A 21,336-nucleotide genomic window follows, 5' to 3' on the forward strand; every position below is an offset into this window, starting at 1 on the left:
GTTATTTGGTTTTATTCCAACAGGCAGGAAAAAAGCAGATGGAGGGAAGGGCAAAATATAACATATATTCAGGATACAGATAATTGTGTGGTTTGGTGCAGCACAGGAGTCTGACCCATCACCTTACAATTCTGCTTTAGATCAAAGTTTCCTTTCTTTGTGCTTGGCACTGTACTTCTTGCAGAGGATCTGCTAATTCAAATGGAAAACAATAACAGCAATGCCATAACAGATGAACGCAAATATTTCCAGTAGCAAGATTTTTGCTCAATTTACGTCATTTCAAAAACAATTATTAAAGTTTTCAATTATAATTTTACCCAAATGAACACAAAATAAATGTGCCAGCAGTGAACTGAGCTTCTCACTCCACACTAACACTCAGCAACAACCTGTAGCTCCGACATCCTCAGGAAGGTTTGCACACAATTCAGCACACTTTATGGTGGGGATTTAACCCCAACCAAGACATTTGGGTTTTACTATAATAAAAAGAGGTATTATTTTATATTACCATAATAAAAAAGACTGGAGATAATGAGAAATAACTTCACGGTGGTGAGGAGACACAAACCACGAACATCACAACTTGGAAAAGCTGGAGTCTATAAGGTACTTCGTAGCTTTAATTAACTCCAGGTAATAAATAAATGAACAAACATGTACATAACACTCTATTTTGCACAAAAGTCAACAGGTTAAATAAGCTCCTCATCGAGCATTGGTCGGCGCAAGGAGCTGGGCGGTTATTTTCGTCAGGGGGCAGAAAGGAGACGGGGGCTGCTCTCCCCCTAAACACCCCCTGCTCCCTTCACCCCCTCGCGGCCCTACAAAGCAGAAACCCGTCCGGGCTGGCTGCGGCGGCCATGCCGAGCGGCGAGAAGCCCTTGGCCACCATCGCCCCCCGGCGACAGCGGCGGGGAGAGCGGCCGGTGCCGGCGATGAAGGAAGGGGAGGGGAGGGAAGGGCGGGACGCGTCATGGCGGCCGCTTCCCCTCAGCGCTGAGGCGCCGTGTGCGCGGGGCGGGAGGGAGGTGCCGCCGGGCGCCCATGGAGGGCTGCGGGGCCGAGGAGGAGGAGGAGATGGCGGCGGAGGAGGACGAGGAGGAGGAGGACGGCGGGCCCTTGCAGCGCCTCGTCAAGCGGCAGCGCAAGGAGAAGCGGGAGCTCCAAGGTGAGGCGCCTCGCCGGGAGGAGGGAGCGGCCTTCCCTGCCTAGCGCCTCGCTTTGCGGGGGGGGGGGGGAGGAAGGTTTTGGGGTGCCCGGTGGGGTTACAGCGGCCCCAGCTCCGGGAGAGCAAGGGACATCGCTCACGACAGGAAGGAAGACGATAGTCGTGATATTACTGCTGCCTGCCGTGTGGGATCTGTGTCTGGCCGCGTAGGAAGGGCACGGAGGGTGAGGGAGCAGCCGCGCCATAACAGCCAGGCTGCCAGCACCGCGCTGCCTTGCCCTGAAGTTGAAGGAGATGTGTGCTTCTGTGAGGTGTTTTAGGGAAGCCGGCCTCCCCGCTGCCCATGCGGCCACATTTCATCATCCCAAACGCGGCTGATCTGCAGTGATCCACCTCCAACCTCCCACCCGGCCATCCCTGTAGTAGAGGACCCGTGTGGGCTTACAGCACCGCGCTTCAACTCTTATGAGCCCCATTTTACTGGCCCCATTATATATTAATGTTCTGCCAGCTGGATTCTGTTGAGTTGCATTGTTCATTGTAACCTTTTTGTTAATCTACATTGATGTGGCCTTTTCCTTGTTTGGTTTCTTTGGTGTGTGATATGTCAGTTGCAGCCTTCTTATCAAAGGGTTAAAGAGGTGGAGAGAAACTATTTGGCTATTAACTAATAACAGCTAATAATTATTATTATATTTGTAGGAACTTAGTATTTTGAGGTGGTTTTTCATCCCCTGAAGTTAACTGATATTGAAAAGACAGGTAGTAATCAAGAATTAGGTAGCTGGAGCACATGGTACGCTAGCTGGGAGATGCTGAGGAATTTCAGTCCTCCCCTGCCTAAAAGGGCATCAGGTTCTTTACAGAAGACTGAGTCCATCTTCGTGATGGAGAGGCAGGTAACTTAAACCTACTCACTTGAAAAACACATTCCCAAGAAGTACAATGATTAACTGACAGCAAAACAATTTGTTCCAAAGAATTAATGTAAGGTGCATCTCAGCCTCTGAGAACCCAGCATCTCTTCCACTTAATGATCCTTGTAGCTGCCACCCCACAATGTACTCTCCTTGCGTACTGGTGAGTCCGTGCATGGATTTCCTTCTCCCTCATTACATCAATCTTTATGATCAGAACTGCTTCTTTGTCTAACTCAAGTGCTTCATCTGTGAGGCTGAATACTTGACATAAATCTTTTAGTGTAAGTGTTCTTGCAGTCTCTTTTTGAAAAGTTTCATTATCATTGCAGTCACCCAGTCAAGGGTGAAGGGCAGTAAAAATGTACTGGTGATGAATTGTAAGCAGGGTGTTAAGCAGTTAGTGCTGGAACACTAAAACAGTGAATGCAGAAGTGAGGAGAGCTATCAGGGTATGCTTGTGTAAGTGCAAAGGCTGTGGAAGCTGAGTTTATTCAGCCAGGAGAAGAGATTATGGGGGATCTGGTTGTTTCCACTACCAAATGGAACAGGTGGAGCTGGACTCTTCAAGCAAAGCATAGTGAACAGGCTAGAGACAAGAGTTGGAAGTGGTAAGAAAGATTCTCTTGGGAAGAAAAAAAGAAAAACATTTTCATAACAAGAATGGTTGAATGCTAGAAAAGAATACCCCCAAAAGTTGCAGAACGTCCATCCCTGGAGATGCTCCACAGTCATGTGAATAAATTCCTGATCAACCTGATTTAACTTTGACATCAGCCTTGCTTGGAGCAGGAGATTGAACTAGATCACTTCTGGACATCCTTTCTAACCAAACTATTTTGTGATTGAAGAAATGAAGCCTTGACTGAAGGCCTAAAAATACTTAAGGGACTTAAGCAAACTGATGCTTATCTTATTCAAGACATACTTCTTGAATTCAGCTTTTAGAAGCTTTATTAAGGCCAGGTAATCTCTGTTTTTCTTTGTCTGCTATAAAAAACATACACATCTTTTCTGTGATAGGATTTGAGAACTCAATGACCAAATAATTTTATTTGGAAGAAATAGGCTGAGGTCTGCTATTTTGATAGAATTCTTAAGTATTTTTAATAGCAACCGCATACAAGCTTTTTTCTTCTTTGGATGTTATGATTGTGTCTGTTAAGAAAATGTATGTGATTTTAAAATGTGATAATTGTGGTATCTTGACGTGTGTAATTTCTTTTAAGACTAGCAGCCCTCCTTCCTTCAATGATTGTGGAGTAGCTATATTTAGAGGTAACATTTTATCTCGCTGCTTCTTTAACAGCAAAAATTCAAGGCATGAAAAATGCTGTTCCCAAGAATGATAAAAAGAGACGAAAACAGCTGGCTGATGAAGTTGCCAAACTGGAGGCAGAACTTGAACAGAAGCACAAGGAGGAATTAAAGCAGCTGAAGGAAGCTACACCTGAGCAGAATAAGGTATATGCCTTAACTTCAGCTGAAGCTGTACAGATACAATTTGCATTAGGACTTATTTAACATTTTATGATGATAATGAAGTAATGTGTAATGATTTTAAAGCATTTATTCTTTTCCTTGAAATACTGGTAACTTTGGGAAGACCTAGCTGTTATGCTGGAAGAGTTATTTAGCTGTATTCTTGTTGGTGAGCAGTATTTGATTTTGCTCTTACAGTGTGTTAGTAGCTCAGGCTTCTTAATGATTTTTTTAATATTTTTTTTTTAGTTCCTGTTGTGTAGTAATTCTAATTATCTTATGTAGGCTACTAGGGTATTGATGGACTTTGACAGGCAGTTGACTAATGCTGTGTGATTGGCTTTGCAATTCTGTCCACAGTATAACAGACCTTGTTTTTAAGAACGCACTTTCTACAGACATGGGAGTTGGCTTAAATGCTTCTGTTCTGCCGTGTTGGCAGCATAGCTACTTACTTGGATTCCAGTTTCCAGTGTGCTGCTGGATGCCAAACCATTTAATTTTTAACAGAGGCTTAGTTTTACTAAAATCTGAGGAATACTGAGTGGAGTAAATCAGATACAATTAAATACTTCTATAAGATATTAAAAAATTACCTATGTTTTAGCACTTAATAATTAAATAGAATCCTGTTGTTGCAATCCATAGACTTAATTCTGTATATCCAGTACTGAAGAGATCTCTTTATTTGTGTCTTGTGCTTGAATTTAAGTGCTGTTTGTGCAAGCAGGCCTGTTCATATACTTTCTTCACCTAAACAGCAGTACAGCGTCTGCCTAAATTGGTGCAATATGGTTCTCTGTGACTAATGCTAATGCTCCATGCTTTTCCAAAAACCTGTCTGTGTGACACTTCCTGGACCAGGTGTTTTCAGATTTGTAACTTAATAGCGGCTTAAGCAGATTGCCCTTTTGCTCGAAAACAAGACTGAAAAAGATTTGTGGATGACTTTCAGGGAAATAATCTTGACTCAGAATCATTTGCTGAGAATCCTTGTGAAAAAAGCAAGCAGTATGACTCTATAAAAATCTTACATAGTAGTCTTTGCTCAGACGCTTAAGGAGATGATTAATTTGTAAGCATTGAACAGAATGTGTCTTAGATTAGTTACAAGAAGTTTCATTTTGCTAAGCAAGCTGTCAAAACATTGTGATGGAGGACTTTTCAAGCTAACATCTTTGCTATGGTTATAGACTTCCTTGACAGGATTTTGGTTTGAGGTATATGGGTTCTTTGATTTCTCAACCTCTTTGTTCAGGTTGAAAGTATTACTGTGCATCCCAAAGTGACATCTGGTTGATACCATAATGAGATTAGTTCTGACTTTCTTTTTGAGAAAGGTCAACTCTGTCTTTTTTAAATGGTATTTATGTTTTGTTATGGATGATGGAGCCTTCTGCTTTAATTGTTACAGAACTGGGTAACAGCTCTCTGGGTGCTTAAGCTTAACATTCATCTGCTGGTAAGGTGAGGAAAATTTTCCCTTGCAGTCCATAAGCAGTGTTCAGACAGCTTGAGTTAAATTTGAGCTATGCACCTCATAATAATTTATTTTCTGGGGAACAGTGGAAAAAGTAACCAAGCCCATGACAGTGGGGTTGGGGTGTGAAATGCTTGACTTGCAACTTTGACAGGCTTTGTGCTATATGGATCTTTGTGGAAAACATTGTAAATACACACTGAAACTACCTGGAAACAGCTTAAAACTGTTTCAGGAAATGCACATCTCATTTATCATTTATGCTAATAGAAACTTTCAACATTTTCTTTTTTTCTTTTCAGATATATTCTATAACTGATGGGGTTGCAAATGTAGAGCTTGAGCAACAAGAGCAACAGATTCAGCAACCTCGAATATCAAAAGCACAGAAGAGGAGGGTATGTAGTGTTTAAACATTTTACAGATATGTTTCAGTTTAAATGAATATAACTGAAGTTTAACGATTTTACAGGAGACCTTACCTGGCTAACTCAGTATTAATTTTGTACCTCCTATGTGTCTTCAAAATCTGTAGGGTTGCTACATAGAAATACATAAGTATTTTTTTTAAAGATCCACTTTTTTATGCTTAACCATGAATTGGGAATCAAAATAGGAGATAAAAGAAAAAGTTACAGGAGACAAGAAAAATATCTAAACCAAATTATTTTATTTCTTTATTAGTATTTTAGTGAAATTCTTATGAAAAATATGTAGGATACTGCGTGGGGAAAAGTTGAAGTGGTAGAACTTTACAGATTTAATAAAAGAAGTTTACTTCTGAAGTTCTTGTAAATATTTGAGTTTTAGGATGTATTGGTCATCTAGCATTTGTTAGTGTTTAGGTTTTTGGAAGGTTTCTGAGACTTAGTATTACTAATTCAGGAGAGCATTTCACAAACACGAATGTACTGAGGAAACATTTGAAGAGTTAGAGACAAGTACTAAGACAAGAACTGTACAGACATCTTAATATTTGATGTGTTTTCAATCTAAGGAAAAGAAAGCTGCCTTGGAGAAAGAAAGAGAAGAAAGGATAGCTGAAGCTGAGATTGAGAATTTAACAGGTGCTAGACATGTTGAAAGTCAGAAACTTGCCTCCCTGTTGGCAGCAAGACACTTGGAGATTAAGCAGATTCCTTCTGATGGCCATTGCATGTACAGAGCTATCGAAGATCAGCTCAAGGATCGCCAGAATTCCTGGACTGTTACAACTCTGAGAAACCAAACGGCAAAGTATATGCAAAGCCATTTTGATGACTTCCTGCCATTTCTTACAAATCCCACTACTGGAGACATGTATAGCAGAGGTAAGAATTGTGTCATAAGAGACTTTAGAAAACTTAATTTTATAATTCTTCTTCTTCATAATGATATGTTTGTTCCTGAACTTTATTAATTTGTTGGTTCTGCTGTGTTCTACAGAGCACAGAAGATTTACTTTGTTACCTGGTACACCCAGGTCATAATTTTATTTTATTAAAGAAATCTAGCAAATATTATTCCTTCTCTTCAGTGAGCAAATATGTTTTCCTGCATTTGGACTTTTCTGGTTCTAGTTTTTCACTTTAGGATCAGTATTTTTCTTCACTTGCTTGCTCTTTGCTTGTTGAGAGAGAACTACTGAAAGCTGACTTTTCCTTTCTCCACAGAGGAATTTGAAAAATACTGTGATGATATAGCAAATACGGCTGCGTGGGGTGGTCAACTGGAAGTAAGTATTCACTTGAAATTGTATCACAATTTCACAAATTATCAGTATATCTTCAAAAAAGGGTTTATGAAGAAATAATATGCCTGTAGGCATAAAGAAGCACATTCATAATTTTATCAAGAATTTTCTCCTATAGCTATAAATAGTTTCCCAATGTCAGTAGATTTCTGATGGTCCCCTGCTGTCCTGATAAATTTGATGATAGCAGCTAAAGAATTTGATTGTCCAAAATATCACTAGAAAGAATGACAAAAGGTGAGGGGGAACAATATTTCTTAAAGGGAAAGCATCTTATGTTTGTTTTCGTTTATGTCTTTGCTTTTTATCTTTTACTGCTTTCTAAAACAGTAGTTATTAAATTATTAAAGCTAGCACAATGTTACCTGTTTTTATCATCAAAACTCTTTACCTTAAGGCAACTTATTTTAAATTACAGCTCAAAAAGTCGAAGCTATTTTGCTTATTTTAACAGAGTTTAATTTCAAAACAAAATTTGAAGTGTTACGCCTAAACTTATATTTGCTAAAGCTAACTATCATGTCTTCTTCCCCCCTAACCATGTTGGATTTAATCCTGTTGTTGAATTCTTTTTATGCCTTACAGCTAAGGGCTTTGTCACACATTTTGCAAACACCTATTGAAGTAGTGCAAATGGATTCCCCTTCCATTATCGTTGGTGAAGAATATTCAGGCAAACCAATAACACTTGTGTAAGTGTGTCATTTTACCCATTTTTAAAATCATTGCATTTATTTCTGTATGAGAGAACTCACCTTTGATTCTCATCTGTTTTGTTTCATTTTCATTTATCCGCCTGACATTGACCTTCAAGACCAATGGTAATTTTTTTCAGAAATGGTAGTTGTGATTTACAATAACTTTGAAGATATTAAGATTAACATTCTTAAAATGCTGACAATGAGTCTGAAGCATGATTCAGTCACTACTTTATAGAATGCTGCAAAGTTATTTACCTGTTAATTCCAAAATCATTGTGAAATTGATTTAAAAAAATGCATCAGGAAACTTTTATTCAAAGCTTATGTCAATTTATGTCTGGAAGTCACCAAAATTAGAAACTCCTTGTTGACCGTATATATTTATATTTTATATATTTATATTCAGTCTTTTTTTTTATGACCACGTATTTTTTCTAAGAACTTTTGCTAAAACTTGAATTTATTTAAGCTGTCTTCGAGTGCTCTTGATGTTTGTCATGCAGTATATTTTAGCTAAACTAAGCAGTTGTTTTCTAACTTTTTTTAGGTATATGAGACATGCCTATGGATTAGGAGAACATTATAATTCTGTAAAACTTCTAACAGACACTGCTACAGAAAATGGCAGCTAACATTTAAAAAAAAAATCCACGTGGATAACAGTTGCATCTTGATACGCTGGGCTCCAAACAATTCTCAGAGAGACTGTGAAGTAAAACTACCTGGAATGGATTAACAATTTAAAAAAAAAAAAAAAGAGGTACCAGGGTTTTACTGTGAATCAGAAAAAGCTCTTGGTTTGAAACAAACAAAAAATGCAAACAATGCAACAGTATTTTGAACTTGTTGGTATTAATCATATTTAGAAAATCTCTAAAATGCTGGCTGTATAGATTAAAACTTTTTGTTTTACTAGAGCTTTATCCCATGCCACAGTGAAAGTACTCAGCAGTAAATGTTTTGATTAATCTCCAGTCTACTGAAGAATTAAGGTTACCTGAAGGTTCCTGTCACATTATTTCTGGCAGATTTTCATGATCATGGAAGAGTTGAGGACTTGAAAAAAGTTGACAGACTTTGCAGTGTTTCTTTAGTTTCAACAGGATATAGCTTTAATACTATAATAGGGATCTGCTCCTTTATTTGGGCAGGGAAGAGCCGGAGGGAAATTCAATAGTAGAATCTCTTGCTTGGTTGAAGGAATTGCAAACAGTCGTACAATTTTATGGATGCCTATTTAAGTTTTTGCCAAAGTTTGAGGGATTCACCTGTGTTTTGCAGCTGGCAGTAGGAACACTTGATGCTCTTCCAACTACTAAATCTGTTTGGAAGAGGATTACTGTTTATGTACATCGTAGCATTGATGCAAGTTCATCCTTAATCTTCATCTGTGCATTTTGATAACACAGAAATCTTAAAACCAGAAAGCTTCTCAATTTCTTCAGTTCAGGTAGTGAAATTTGTCTTAACTCATCATTTATGGATCTGCTGATTTAAGTGTCACCTAAAAAGCAGTATTTTATAAAGCTTAAAACAGCCGGTTACATACAGGTATAAAAATAACCACTTTGTTTTATGCCAGTAACTTTAAAGGCATAAAAGAATCTACAAAAGAATTAATTTCATTTTCATTGCTGCTTATTATGCACAGAGAAGACTTGAAGGGTGTTTGTTTTTTTAAAAAATACGGCTTGTCTTTTTACGTTGGAAATGAAGATTTCTGTATTGAGGTTGCTATAATTATGACTTCAAAATTAGCAGCATTACTATAATGCAATCATTGCTTTTAACAATAGATTTTTTTTAAAGTCTTTGCCAATAACATCATAAATGTCTGTGTTATTTTAATGCTAATAAGTTAGTGTGGAGAAAAGCAGTTTTTAGCAAATTTAAACAGGTATGCCCTGGATTGAAGCTTGAGCTAACAGTGCATATTTTGTAATTCTTCAGTGAACCTAGCCAGTGGATTGACCTTTTGGGACTTACAAATTCTAAAAAGTAAATCTGCTCTTACTCAAAGAGATAAGTGTTCACTTTATGGATCAGATTATGTCTAATTTAAAGCACTTTGAGAGAGAAAAATAAAAAATAGCTATTTATAGCAGAAGTGTAGTGGGTGGACAGGAGCTGGTTCAATAATGAGAACCTATGAATTGTCAGTTCTCTCCTGCAGTCACTTCAGTAGGGTCTTCTAGTTTGAAGGAACCTTCAGAGGCCCTTGTTTGGTCCTCACACACCGTGGCATTCAGAAAGCCGGGGTCTCTATTTCTGCATTTTGTTGGGTCACGGTTACAGCCTCCAGTGCAGCCCACCTTGTGCCTTCTGCAGCCACAGTTTGTTTCCACATCGGCCCTTGCAGGACCACCCCATGATGCTCTTTTTTCCTCCTTTGACTGCTTTTATTGGAACCCATTCTGCATCCTCCTTCTCTCCAGGCTCCGCAGTCAGAAAAAAATCTCTTCTACATCCATTCCTGGGGTTGGTGCAAAGGGTTTTGTTACTTTTTGCCAGCGGGTCTTGGGTTTGGGTGGAATGTAATCAAAAGAAGAAACTGGAGACTCGGGCGGCCCTTGCTGAATGCGACGGAGCTTCTGTCCACTGGCAATATGAAACCATGAATCTAATTTCAAAGTGTGTAAAAGGTGTGTCTATTCATAATACCACTGAATTTCACTAAAAATAATAGTTTGCAATAGCCTTCTTGGTATTGCTCAAAATTGATACGAAATGCATATGCTGCTTTTCATAGATAACTTGTGAAAGAAGTTTGGTTTATTGGATTTTCATTCTTGTTTCTTTACCTGAAAGAGAAAGATACCAGAATCCTGGAATGCCTGTACCAACAGTTTGTTTACAATCTGTATAAAGCAAAAGAATGTTATAATATAGTGAGCGAAAGATCCTTGCTCATGTTGTATGGAACTTGCCAAAAAGTAATAAATTGGTTTATTTGTGGCGAATCTTGTTGTGGTCACTTTTAACTAACTGCATAATACTGTCATTTCATGGACACAGCTTTTGAAGCATTGTATTCTTAATTGCTTTCAGCAAGAAGTTCTTCACTTTATCGCAGTTGTTGGCCATGAAATCTTAGGTCTGTGGAGTGATATTTGAGCATGTTTCCACTGGCAGCCAAGCTGGAGATAGCATCTCAATGTAATGGGATTAATAAATTAGTCAATGTGATGGTGAGGGTGGGGACTCTATCCAGGTGTCTCCTTAACCTGGTTTGGAGACTTGGCTGAGAGCAGGAGGCTACATTACGCTGCCCAGTGAACGCGATGAAGTTGCTGTCTTAGTAGATGTAGTGGAGGACTGTGGTGGGCTGACCCTAACACAGTTTGTACCACCTGTCCTCAGGGCAGGGAAAAGAATATAAAGAACAAAAACAAGAAAACTTGTAGGTTGAAATACAGAGGAGGAAAATCCATGCAATGCAAAGGCTATCTCTAGCCGCTTCCCCAGCCCTTCTCCAAGTCAAAAACAAACAAACAAACAAAAAAAGAACAAAACCCATAGTTTTCCTTGCCTCTGCCTTAGGTTTTGTCACTGAGCATGATGCTACATGGTAGGAATACCCCTCGGGTCATTTTGGGTCACCTGTCCTGCCTGTGTCCCAGCCTCTTGTCCACCCCCAGCCCACTCACTGCTGGGGCACAGTGGGAAATGGGGACTCCAGTTATTTCTAATAAAAAAAACTCACCCTGTTGTGTCTGAATAGGTTGTTGTTGTCCAGAAGTGTCCACTACAGATGAGTGGTTCTCAGTCTTCTGTCATATGTGTAACCCATAGCCAGCTTTTTAATGGTTTAAGTGCAATGTTATTCTGGCAATTTAGAAGTCTCACTATACGCACGGGCTAAATAAGTGGTTTTTAGAAGTCCATCCTTTGGTCCAAGCCTTCTGTGAAGAAAGGGAAAAACAAGAAATCATGACTACAGTACCTACTGCTCTATTTGTGTTAATCTGAGAGGGGAGTTCATGTTAAAATATGTCATGCGTTGATCTAAATGGTAGGGGATAGACGCATAAGCATGTGTAAAATTTTCAGTTAATTGAAATGAATAAATAGAATCTTGAATAAAGATTAATAACAAAAAGTACAAGCAGCTAGACATCTATTGTAAACTGGTATATGTAAAGAAGGCATTCCACTGCTCTAATAGCTAAACAGGGAGACCACGTGTAGTGTCTGACATTTATTTTCTCTTAGTAAGACAAAGTGGCAGAGACCCATCCTTTCCTGATGAAAACCAGTCAGACTTTATAAGACCCTGTTGATTTCAACCACAGCAGCCTGCTACCGGTATACATGTACAAGGAAAGGCTTTAGAAGCTCAGCAGGTGAAGGCATGATCAGAGCACTAACCAGAATCTGAGTATGTGTATTTGATATAAATATTATAGTTTTATGGAGACATCCAGGTCAACGTGCCACGCTTCGTTTAGTTACTTGACAAGTGAACGCCATGTATGCAACTGAAGGCCAAACAGATTTTCTCTGTATTATCTTTGATTTATTATGACAAACTAGTTAGAATGAGGTTTTTCAAGTTCTTTATATGAGTTCCAAAACAACATCTATCTTTCAAAATAAACAGGCAAAAGATTTGCCTTTCGTATGGTGTCATATGAAGGAAGAACCGCATAAAGATCCTTTCTGAAGAATCCTGTTTGCAGTGGATCTGTTTTCATTTGCAGTGCTATTGACATGGATTAAGTGTATGTTCTTAATTACCTCTTGCTGGAATTCTAGATGTTTTAGCTTTTGCTTATTACCTTTTTTTTTTTTTTCTCCCTGAAACTGCTTGTATTTGTGCTGGTTGGGGACCTTTTATTCGCATTTTTGTTTGCTTTATAAGGAGCTAGTGCAATTGTGGGTGATGTTTTATTATGTCAATGCTTGGGAGGAAAAACTTTTTGGTTCTATATAGAATTTAGTCTGTGCAGAATCATTTTCTCATATAAGTGTACTAATCTTTCATATCTGGTCACTGGAATTAATGTTGAGAACAACACGTAGATATGAGAGAAAATGGATTAGTCTGGCTCTGTTGCATGAATGTGGCTCCTGGTAGGCTTTGAGCTCTCTCTGAAAGATTCTTTTTACAGCATTACAATTGCCTAATATGGATTTCCATTGGAATGTTAAACCAATTTCACATCTGATGTGATAGCACAGACAGCTAGTACAGAAACCATGGTCTTTGTGAATACTTACCAGCAACAAAAAGTCTAAAATCACGAATCTTGTTTTTTAGTATGAGATTTTCATTTTTAAAGAACAACAGAAGGTCATAATAATTCTATAGTAGTTTTGAATACTGTATTACTTACATAAACAAGAGCTAAATACAGAGATTAGGTATTTCTGTTGATGCAAATTAACACAGTATTTTCCTACCAAGCAACTCTACCTGAAAGCAAAAGCTGTCCAGCGTGTTGGCTTTACTTTGCCTCTGGGAGTGTGGGAAAGCCCTAGGAAGTGTATCGGGTGGGGGCAGGAGGGAGAGCAGGAATGCTCACCTTTTGCCATAAATTATTTAAATCTTTCATTACTTTCAAGATTTTTAAAAAAAATTTTTAGTAAATATATAATAAGTGCAATAAAGCATTTGTGTTCCTTGTGGATACATGTACAATTTTCATAATCTGTTGTGTTTGCATATATTAAAATATTGTCCCAGATTTAAAACACTGGGAAGAGGGGAATTTGTTTCATAACAACTTGCTTTGGGGCAAAAATTTCACTGGAGATAGGTCTCACCTCCTGTCCATGCTTGGTTCTTACCTTCCCTTTTTCACAAGCAGTTTAACAGGAGTTGTGACAGGGCACATTAAAAAAACGTAAGGCTGAAATTTCAGGTATATGCACAGCACATCACCTCTGGTTCTACTCTGCCTCATGGACTAAGAAGTGCTAGCAGCAGTGTGATGGGACAGATCTGACAGGGTGGGATGCTGGCCCTCCAGCTGCTATGTTTTGCCTCTGTAATGTTTTTAAGAATTGCAAAGGTGAGAATTATAGCTACCTGTGCTGGTGTGGTTGGTATCAGCCCCACACATTTTGCCAAGCTCTCCAACCTTCCTCCTTAGCCAGCTCTGGTCACCTTGTGGCTCGTGAATTCACTGATGTGAAGGATGAGTAAGCAGAGATAGGCTCTTTCATAGACAGTGTGGGGCTACGTTGTGGTGTGTGTTCCAGAACATCCCAATCAGGTTTGTAGGACAAGTGGCATCTTCAGGGGTGCAACAGCCTTTGTGCAAGAGGAATGATGCTGAATGCCCAAGGGATGCCCTGAAGGCTGCGATGAGAGTGTGTCAGGAAGTCCCATCTGCATCATCTGGTTAGTCTAAAAGGAGCACTTCGGGCCATCATCTTTCATAAGCCATGAAACTGTTACAAGTACAACTTTTTTGTTTTTAGCTCTCAGACACAGGCTGCCCTTTATCTCCCAGCTGCTCTCCTGTGATGTATTTATTAATGACAAGCAGCCTGTGTTGATTACTTAATCTATGTAAGCAGCTGAGCAGACATAAAAATAAGACCTGCAACATAAAAAGCATTTTTTCCTGCTTTCTTTGGCTCTAGGAAGAACACTAACCCACCAATTCCTTTGTTTTGAGAAACTAATAAAAGCAGCAGATGGGTTATGATTAATCACCAGAGGCATATGGTATGTGTACTTTCAAATAGAATTAAAGTCCTTATCAGTTGCCTCCATATGTTAAAACCAGGTATATCATAAAATGAACTGTTCACACATATACAGACACACAAATCAGTAAAATTGCAAATAAACTGACATAATCTCTATGTTCCTAATTAAACACATAAAGGTGTTGACTGAAAAGCTTTATCCTCTTTATCCTCTTTAAAAATTAGGAAAAAATGGAGTGCATAGCCTTAAATAGCAACAAAAAATAAAAAATAGGTATTTCCAGGGAGACAGATTTTCTGCAAAGGCTCCCTGAACTTTATCTGTCCTGTAAATGTTTTGTCTTGACATCTGAAGAGATTAGATTTATGAAGGGTCTGAAGATGTTGTGTTTGTTCAGAAACAAACTTAGGGGCTTCTCAGATGTGAGTAATGCTGTTTTATGTTTTAAAGGATTTTTTTTGTTTCTTTTAGAGAATAATGTTTTTTTCAAAAACATTTTGTGTATATATATATTCACACACACATGTTCATATGCACATATTTAATGATTACTAAGTTCTGAAAATTCACTCTAGGAATTGCATTCTGGAAGGTACTTGAAAACCATTCTGATGAAACTAAGGCTGTGATTTTAAACTAATAGTTTTTCCTCATACACGTACATATCCTATAAAAATCAAAATCCAAATGAGACCTCAGTGGTACAGAAAGTCAACAGTTTGTTGTTAAATCTTATTAAGGCTCCACTGAATTTGGAAGTAGTGAGGGACAAAGGGTGGTGCATCTACCAAAGAAGCATTTTTCTCTTACCTGTATGCAGAAAGTTGGAGCACAAAACACCAAAAGCAGAATAGAGAAGGCTGTTGGTAACTGGGGATGCCTGTGTGAAATGCACAAAAATATCCAGGCAAAGAATACCAACATGAAGGCTAGGTTAGCTATAAAGTTAGCTAAGTACAGAGATGTCAAATTAAACCAGTAGCATGCATTACAGAAACAAAACATGATCTGCACAAGGGAGATTGTGTGTTCCTCCACAGGATCTGTTCTTATGCTTAAAAAGTTTCTTCAGAAGGGGAAAGAAACAAAAGCAGAGGTTTACAGGATTTACTGCTTTTTATAGCTCATATTTTTCTTAATAAAATGAAAAATAACAATATACTGACAAGAAGTTGGAGAATGTAATAAAAGGATGTTTTAAATCCAACTTGAGAAACTGAGCTATTTGATAAAATCAATAATGAAAGGGTTCATAAGGAAAAGCCAATAACAAAAAGGGTTCTCAAGGAAAACGACCTACCTGTTATTCCCAAACTTTAAATTTTAGTTTTTCTGTTTTAGCTGTGTCAAAGAAAAACTTTGCTTATTTTAATAAAGAAGAAATTGGTTGCCACGCCTCTGACAGCGTACCCAGTTTTTGCAGATTCTGTTATTTCTAAAGGAATGATAGCTTTCCCCGACATAACAAATGATCTTTCCCCCTCTAGTGCAAGGACATGTAACAAAAATTGTGATAAGGGTCTCTTTCTATTTAGACAGCTTTTAGATCCTAACATCTTCACTGAAATAGCCTTGATGCTGCGTGTAACAGTAGGGGTGCAATTTTTTATTTTTTATTTAAGAGAAAGTGAATTCTTCACATGATAGGTCCTTTGGAAAAACATCTTAGCTACTGAGTTTTTCCACTGATGCTGGAGATCTGTGGACCATTGCAGATCTAGGGCATCTTTATAAAGATACTGGGACTAGGTTGTCCAACTGGAGTGGTGTGTTGGCTCGATGTGGGCTGTCCAAGGAGGGCAGGCTGGGAAGGTGAGGAGATGAGGCTTCTGCTCTATGAGAGAGCAGTTCTGATGTGCTCTGCTGTGGGACCGGTGACTGCTCTGTCCGTAGCTTGTGGGTCAGAAACACTGGGGTGCCTTCAACACACCAACCAATGTAGAAGAGAAGGTATGCGAAGCCTTTAAAAACAGCTGGAAGAGCCTGTAAAAGCCATTGGAAGAGCCTTTAAGAAGAGGTTTCTTGGTTGCAGGCCCTGAAGTTAAGGTCCATCACCGGTAAGTTGATTTCATCACACTCATAAACAGAAACCTATTTCTGTTTATCATCATGCCAGTGACGGAGATTCAAAGTATCAGGATTTTGATGTCTGACAAGAGATCTGGGCACCTCCTTGCTAATCGCTTTCCAGGACACAGATTCTTTGTGTTCCTGATGCAATATTTGAGAACATTTATAATTACACTTACCAGAGGCTGGACTCAAAAATACGTTGTGTTGATTGTTCAAGACCAAAGCTTCCTAGACAAAAACACTTGAAAAATGCAGATAAAGTAGGAAATTAAAGTGTGATTAAAAGGGCATGCCAAGAAATGTAAAGGTCAGCAAAACCTGGATGTTATCTTTCAGACATAAAAAGATTTTCCCAGAGAGCATTTTAGTAATTGAAAATGTATTATTTAAATAAGGTCAAACATAATTTTTTCCAATGTCATTTTTCTCCTTTGAGCAATTCACAATTGTTTTGCTGGATTTTCTATATAGCAGTTAAGGTCTTCCATTTGCTTCATTTGCCATGATTCCAAAAAGAATGGCAAATCACAGAATGGTTTGGGTTGGAAGGAACCTGAAGGATCATCTAGTACCAATCCCCTAATCTAAGCACATTCTAAACTATCATTCCCTTACAGAGGTTTCCCAGTTCACTCTATGTCTTCTATACAAAACAGGACGAAATTATGCTGCTTTCATTCTGACTATGTTTTAACAATCAATATTTGCTACTGTTACTCAGGAACACATGATGACCATCTAATAAAGTAGGAAAATTTATAATATGGATGTGATTTTGTCAGAGTATTGCACAGTCAACTACACTTTAATGCATTTTTAATCAAGCTAAAAGCTTTTAGTGGTTAATATAAATTAAAATATGAAGATTTTACTCCTTTTTTATTGTTTCCAATTTTATATATATATTTTTCTGCTCTACAATTTATCTGAGAGTTGTTGTAGTATCTACAGATATTATTGTAGTATTGTAGTATATTATAGTATCTACAGATATTATTTCTCTGCATGTACCTTTCTTTGACTTACTGTGGTTTGTGATATATATTTTTTTGCTTACTGGAAAGATGCTAAGATTTAATTTTCAGGTAAGGGTATTTTTGTTGTTGTTGTTGTTTTTCTTTAATTTATTTGTTTCCCAAAGAGGATCCCACTGTATTTTTTAAATGCTGGATGCTGTAAAATTACTGACACTCAAAACGAATAATCAAAATCAGATTGCTACAAAGCTGGAATAGACTTCAACAGACCCACATCTACCCCTTCTAAGCAGGATCATGTTCCCAAAGACCATTTCTCACAGATAATATACAAAGTTTTATTTTTTTCTTAGTACCTTCCTTTTCTTAAGGAAAAGGCTGGTAGCAGTTGCCCCCTTTACAACTACTCAGAAACTGATCAGAAAACCTGTTCTGTTCTTTCTGATGAAAAAAAAAATAAAATGAAGGCACTCTTCTCTTCCCTGCATGTCATGATTTCTAGTCATTCCTTCTAATTGTTTCCATCTCTGTCCTCTGGACACTCACTGCATTAACTCATGAAGATAGGCATCACTTTTAAATTATTTACCCAGTTTGTGGCTTAACTTCTCATTTCCATGAGAATTCTTCCCTCAAAAAACAAACAAAAAAAGAAAGAAAAACAAACACAAAATAGGCTCTTCCATCAGCAATGGAGTTAGGAACCACCCTGATTTGGCTGCGTTCAATTTTGGTCAGCCTGGCTAGCTGCATTCATGGTGAGCTGCATTCTACCCCAGATGGTATGTGGTAACGATATCCATCCTGCCAGAGAACAATGTTTCTCTGATGCTTATTGCCATGTTTTATGCCATGTTTTATGACGCTAATTGCCATGTTTTTTCTGGGATCTTTCCATGGTCATTTCCAGTGGCTGTAATGCAGAACCAAAACTGACTTCCCACCTGCTAGAGAATCAAAGGTGAAGCTGCTGCTCATCTGTATACTGTACCAGAAAAGAATAAGGGGGAAAAGATTTGCTGGAGCAAGGTGTTTTTTGCTTTGCTGTTGTTGCTTTTCTTTTGTTTTTAATACTTTTTTTTTTTTTTTTTTTTTTTCCAGAGTTCTAGTTCCCTGGCTAGCTCTAGATCTTTAATGTAATAATAAGACAGAGTAGGCTAAATTTGAAAACTATTGCTTAGTAAATACATTTTATAATAAAATCTCCCTTTAATCCCTTATACGTGTCTTTTCCTGCAAAATTTATTTACATATTTTGAAAAGAATACACAAGGTAGTGTATTTGTACAACAGGTGAAATTACCTCGGTAGAGGTCTTTTATCCTAGCTGATTCCTCACAATGTATAAAACATATTGCAGTGATGCATGTAACATTAAATGTTGTCAGATGGGCAAACTAAGCTGTTGCCTTCAAAGACTGGGCTTGTGTAACATTTTTCAGATCAGATCACTATTAAGATATCTCTTCAATGACTGTCTTCAAACACGCATTTTAGTGATGGGAAAAGAAACAACAACACTGTACTGTACACTGTAAAAAGATCTGTTAGATCTGTTAGCTTATTTTTTTAAATATATAGAATTTATTGTGCATATAAAAAATACATTTTGTGGGCTAAAAGTTGGTTTAGTGAATGAAAGCTATCATCTTAAATAGGAAGGGCATAACTAGGATGGAATATTAAACACAAAGTATTTCCCAGAGTATTTCCTATAATTCAATTTTAAAAGAAACAGCAAAGATCTATAAAGCCACTTGCCCATCTCTCAGAATTTATTCTGTTTCTCACAAAGCATTGACTAATACAAGATCTTTGATTTCATTTAAAACAATAGTTTTCAGAAAAATAATCTGTAATTCACATCAGGACGTTAAGTGAAGCAAAATGCACCTTTAGAATGGTGAATAAAACAACCTCCATACTGTTGCCTACCCTGTTCTGCTTTGTTTGTGGGTACATTCCTGTTAATCATGACAGTGAACACCACCAGAAGAAATAGCAGAGAACTACATCAATAAAGTTGATAATCTGGAGTTTCTTAAAATGTTTTGCATTTCAGAATAATTCAAATAGTTTGGTTTATTTATATGACTTTAGTCATATAAAAGAATATTTGAATTATCTCATTACTCATCTTAAGAAGAAAAACCTGTTCTTTTAGAATGATACTGATGGGCTTTTTCTAAAGCAGTGGATAATCTCACAGTATGATTTCCTTAACCTAAGAACTTCCCTTTACTTCAACTAAAAATGCTTGCAGCATCTAATATCGATAACTAAGCAATTTTGCTGCTTCAGTTTACATGAACTGTTTTACAGATGAAAAAGAGAGTTGAAGAAATGTAAGCTTAAAGAAACAGACAGATTCTTCATGAAGTAAAAGCATAAAGGAGTAAATACATGCTCCAAGAAGTATGTGAAGTTGAAGCTCTTCCTTTACAATAATTTAGGAGCACATAGTCCGCTGGTGTTTCTGATAAATCGTTCACATATTTTAATCAGACAGTTAATCCTTATTTGCTGTACTAGATTAATCTTGTCAATTGAATGACAGTTTATTGGAGAGCTAGAAATTGTCAGAAACAACCCATCAAGATCAGAATCCTTGACATTAATACATTAAAATATCTTCAACTTGGCTTATTTTAGATATGCTTAAATTTTTTCTATAACTGTTTCAGTGCAAACGACAGAGCAGCATACTGTCTCAGTAGTGAAACACTTCTTGCTTCCATTTTTTAACATGAAAGTTGACAAATTATTTATTAAAACACTGTACAAATTAGTTATTCATTGTCAGGAATAAAACTGTCAGTCAATCTTAACGAAAGAGACTGTAAGATTATGGGAACAACTCCACTTTTCATTTTGCATACAGTGCATCTAACAAACACTTACTTTTGAAATATAGAAGTCTGGGAGTAGATAAGCCATAACTATGTTGAGTAACTCCATTTATATTTTAATTATGAAACAATTCTGCATGCCACTCATCTTCCCATGGACATATAAAACAAACAAACAAAAAAACCTAATTGGGTACTTCTGTTTTCTTCAGTTTATGTTCTAAAGTAAAACAGTAGTTACACAAGCTCTTTTCTGGAATCAGTGCTGAATACTTTACAAGAACATAAGATTAGAGCACATAATATTCTTTTAATTCAGTTACTGTCTGTAACGATACTTTAACTAAATATTTGAATGACTGTACACCAAGATTAGTAGTATGTATTAATTCTCATTTACTTTTTATCTCTAAAGGATAATAACCTGTTTTAAAAATTGCAGGAAACAAAAAGTTAAGGTGAGGTGGGGTTAGAATATGATTATTAAAATTGGGTAAAAAAAAGTTCTTAATAAGGTTATCGGCAACCTCAGTAACAACCACGTTTCAATAAATCCGAGCTTACTACACGAGTACCCCGCAACAGCTCATTTGCAAAATGTCAACATTCAATCACAATTATCTAAAATTAAGTTCAAAACAGATTAATAAATATGAAGCACAAATTTCATAGTTATATTCAGTTACAGTGTATGGTATGGCAGAATCAGAGAATATTTCAATTTTGAAGATATCTCTGAAGGTCCTCCAGATGAACATCTAGCTCAAGACACTACTAATTTCAGATAGACCAGATTATTCTTTCTTCCTCTTTATGAACATCTTCCTGCATATTAAAAAAAAAAAAAAAAAAAAAAAGGGGATGAGAATTCTGTAAATCCAGACAGAAGAGAAACACTGGTTTCTGACTGTGGTTCCCACATTTCTGTGGCCTAGCTGGTCAGAGGGACCAGGGAAGTTCTTTAACTGAGAACTTCCTCAGTTTCTGCTGAGTTTTACAGCTTCTTTGGACTCTGCCTCCTGGGTCATAGTGACTACGAGGTTTCACTGGATTTTTCTACTTACATTCTGTCCTAGTAGATCCAACTGACAGACTAGAACAGCATGAGAGATATTTCTGTCTCTTCAGCCTATTTGTGATGCAGTGTTGTGTTCAGTAGGACAAAATCACCTGATGCTTATTCCTTTAGACAGGTCTTACATCCATTCCATTCTCATCCTTAGCCATCCATTTCTTACATGAGCTATCATACTTAGGTCTTTCCAGATAGGTTATCTTATTGGAGAATCA

At 37.4% G+C, this 21,336-nt stretch overlaps 1 protein-coding gene across 1 annotated transcript; it reads left to right on the plus strand.

Moving 5' to 3' along the window:
- Positions 1–955: 955 nt before the first annotated feature.
- OTUD6B (OTU deubiquitinase 6B) lies at positions 956–10,446 on the plus strand. The gene is made up of 7 exons (XM_068672244.1): positions 956–1,174; positions 3,401–3,555; positions 5,356–5,451; positions 6,051–6,363; positions 6,706–6,767; positions 7,371–7,477; positions 8,034–10,446. Exons 1-7 carry the CDS (start codon positions 1,051–1,053, stop codon positions 8,116–8,118), a joined length of 942 nt encoding a protein of 313 aa, XP_068528345.1. The 5' UTR covers positions 956–1,050; the 3' UTR covers positions 8,119–10,446.
- Positions 10,447–21,336: the final 10,890 nt, after the last annotated feature.

Source organism: Anas acuta, chromosome 2 (genome assembly GCF_963932015.1).
Source record: "Anas acuta chromosome 2, bAnaAcu1.1, whole genome shotgun sequence".
Lineage (NCBI taxonomy): Eukaryota > Metazoa > Chordata > Aves > Anseriformes > Anatidae > Anas > Anas acuta.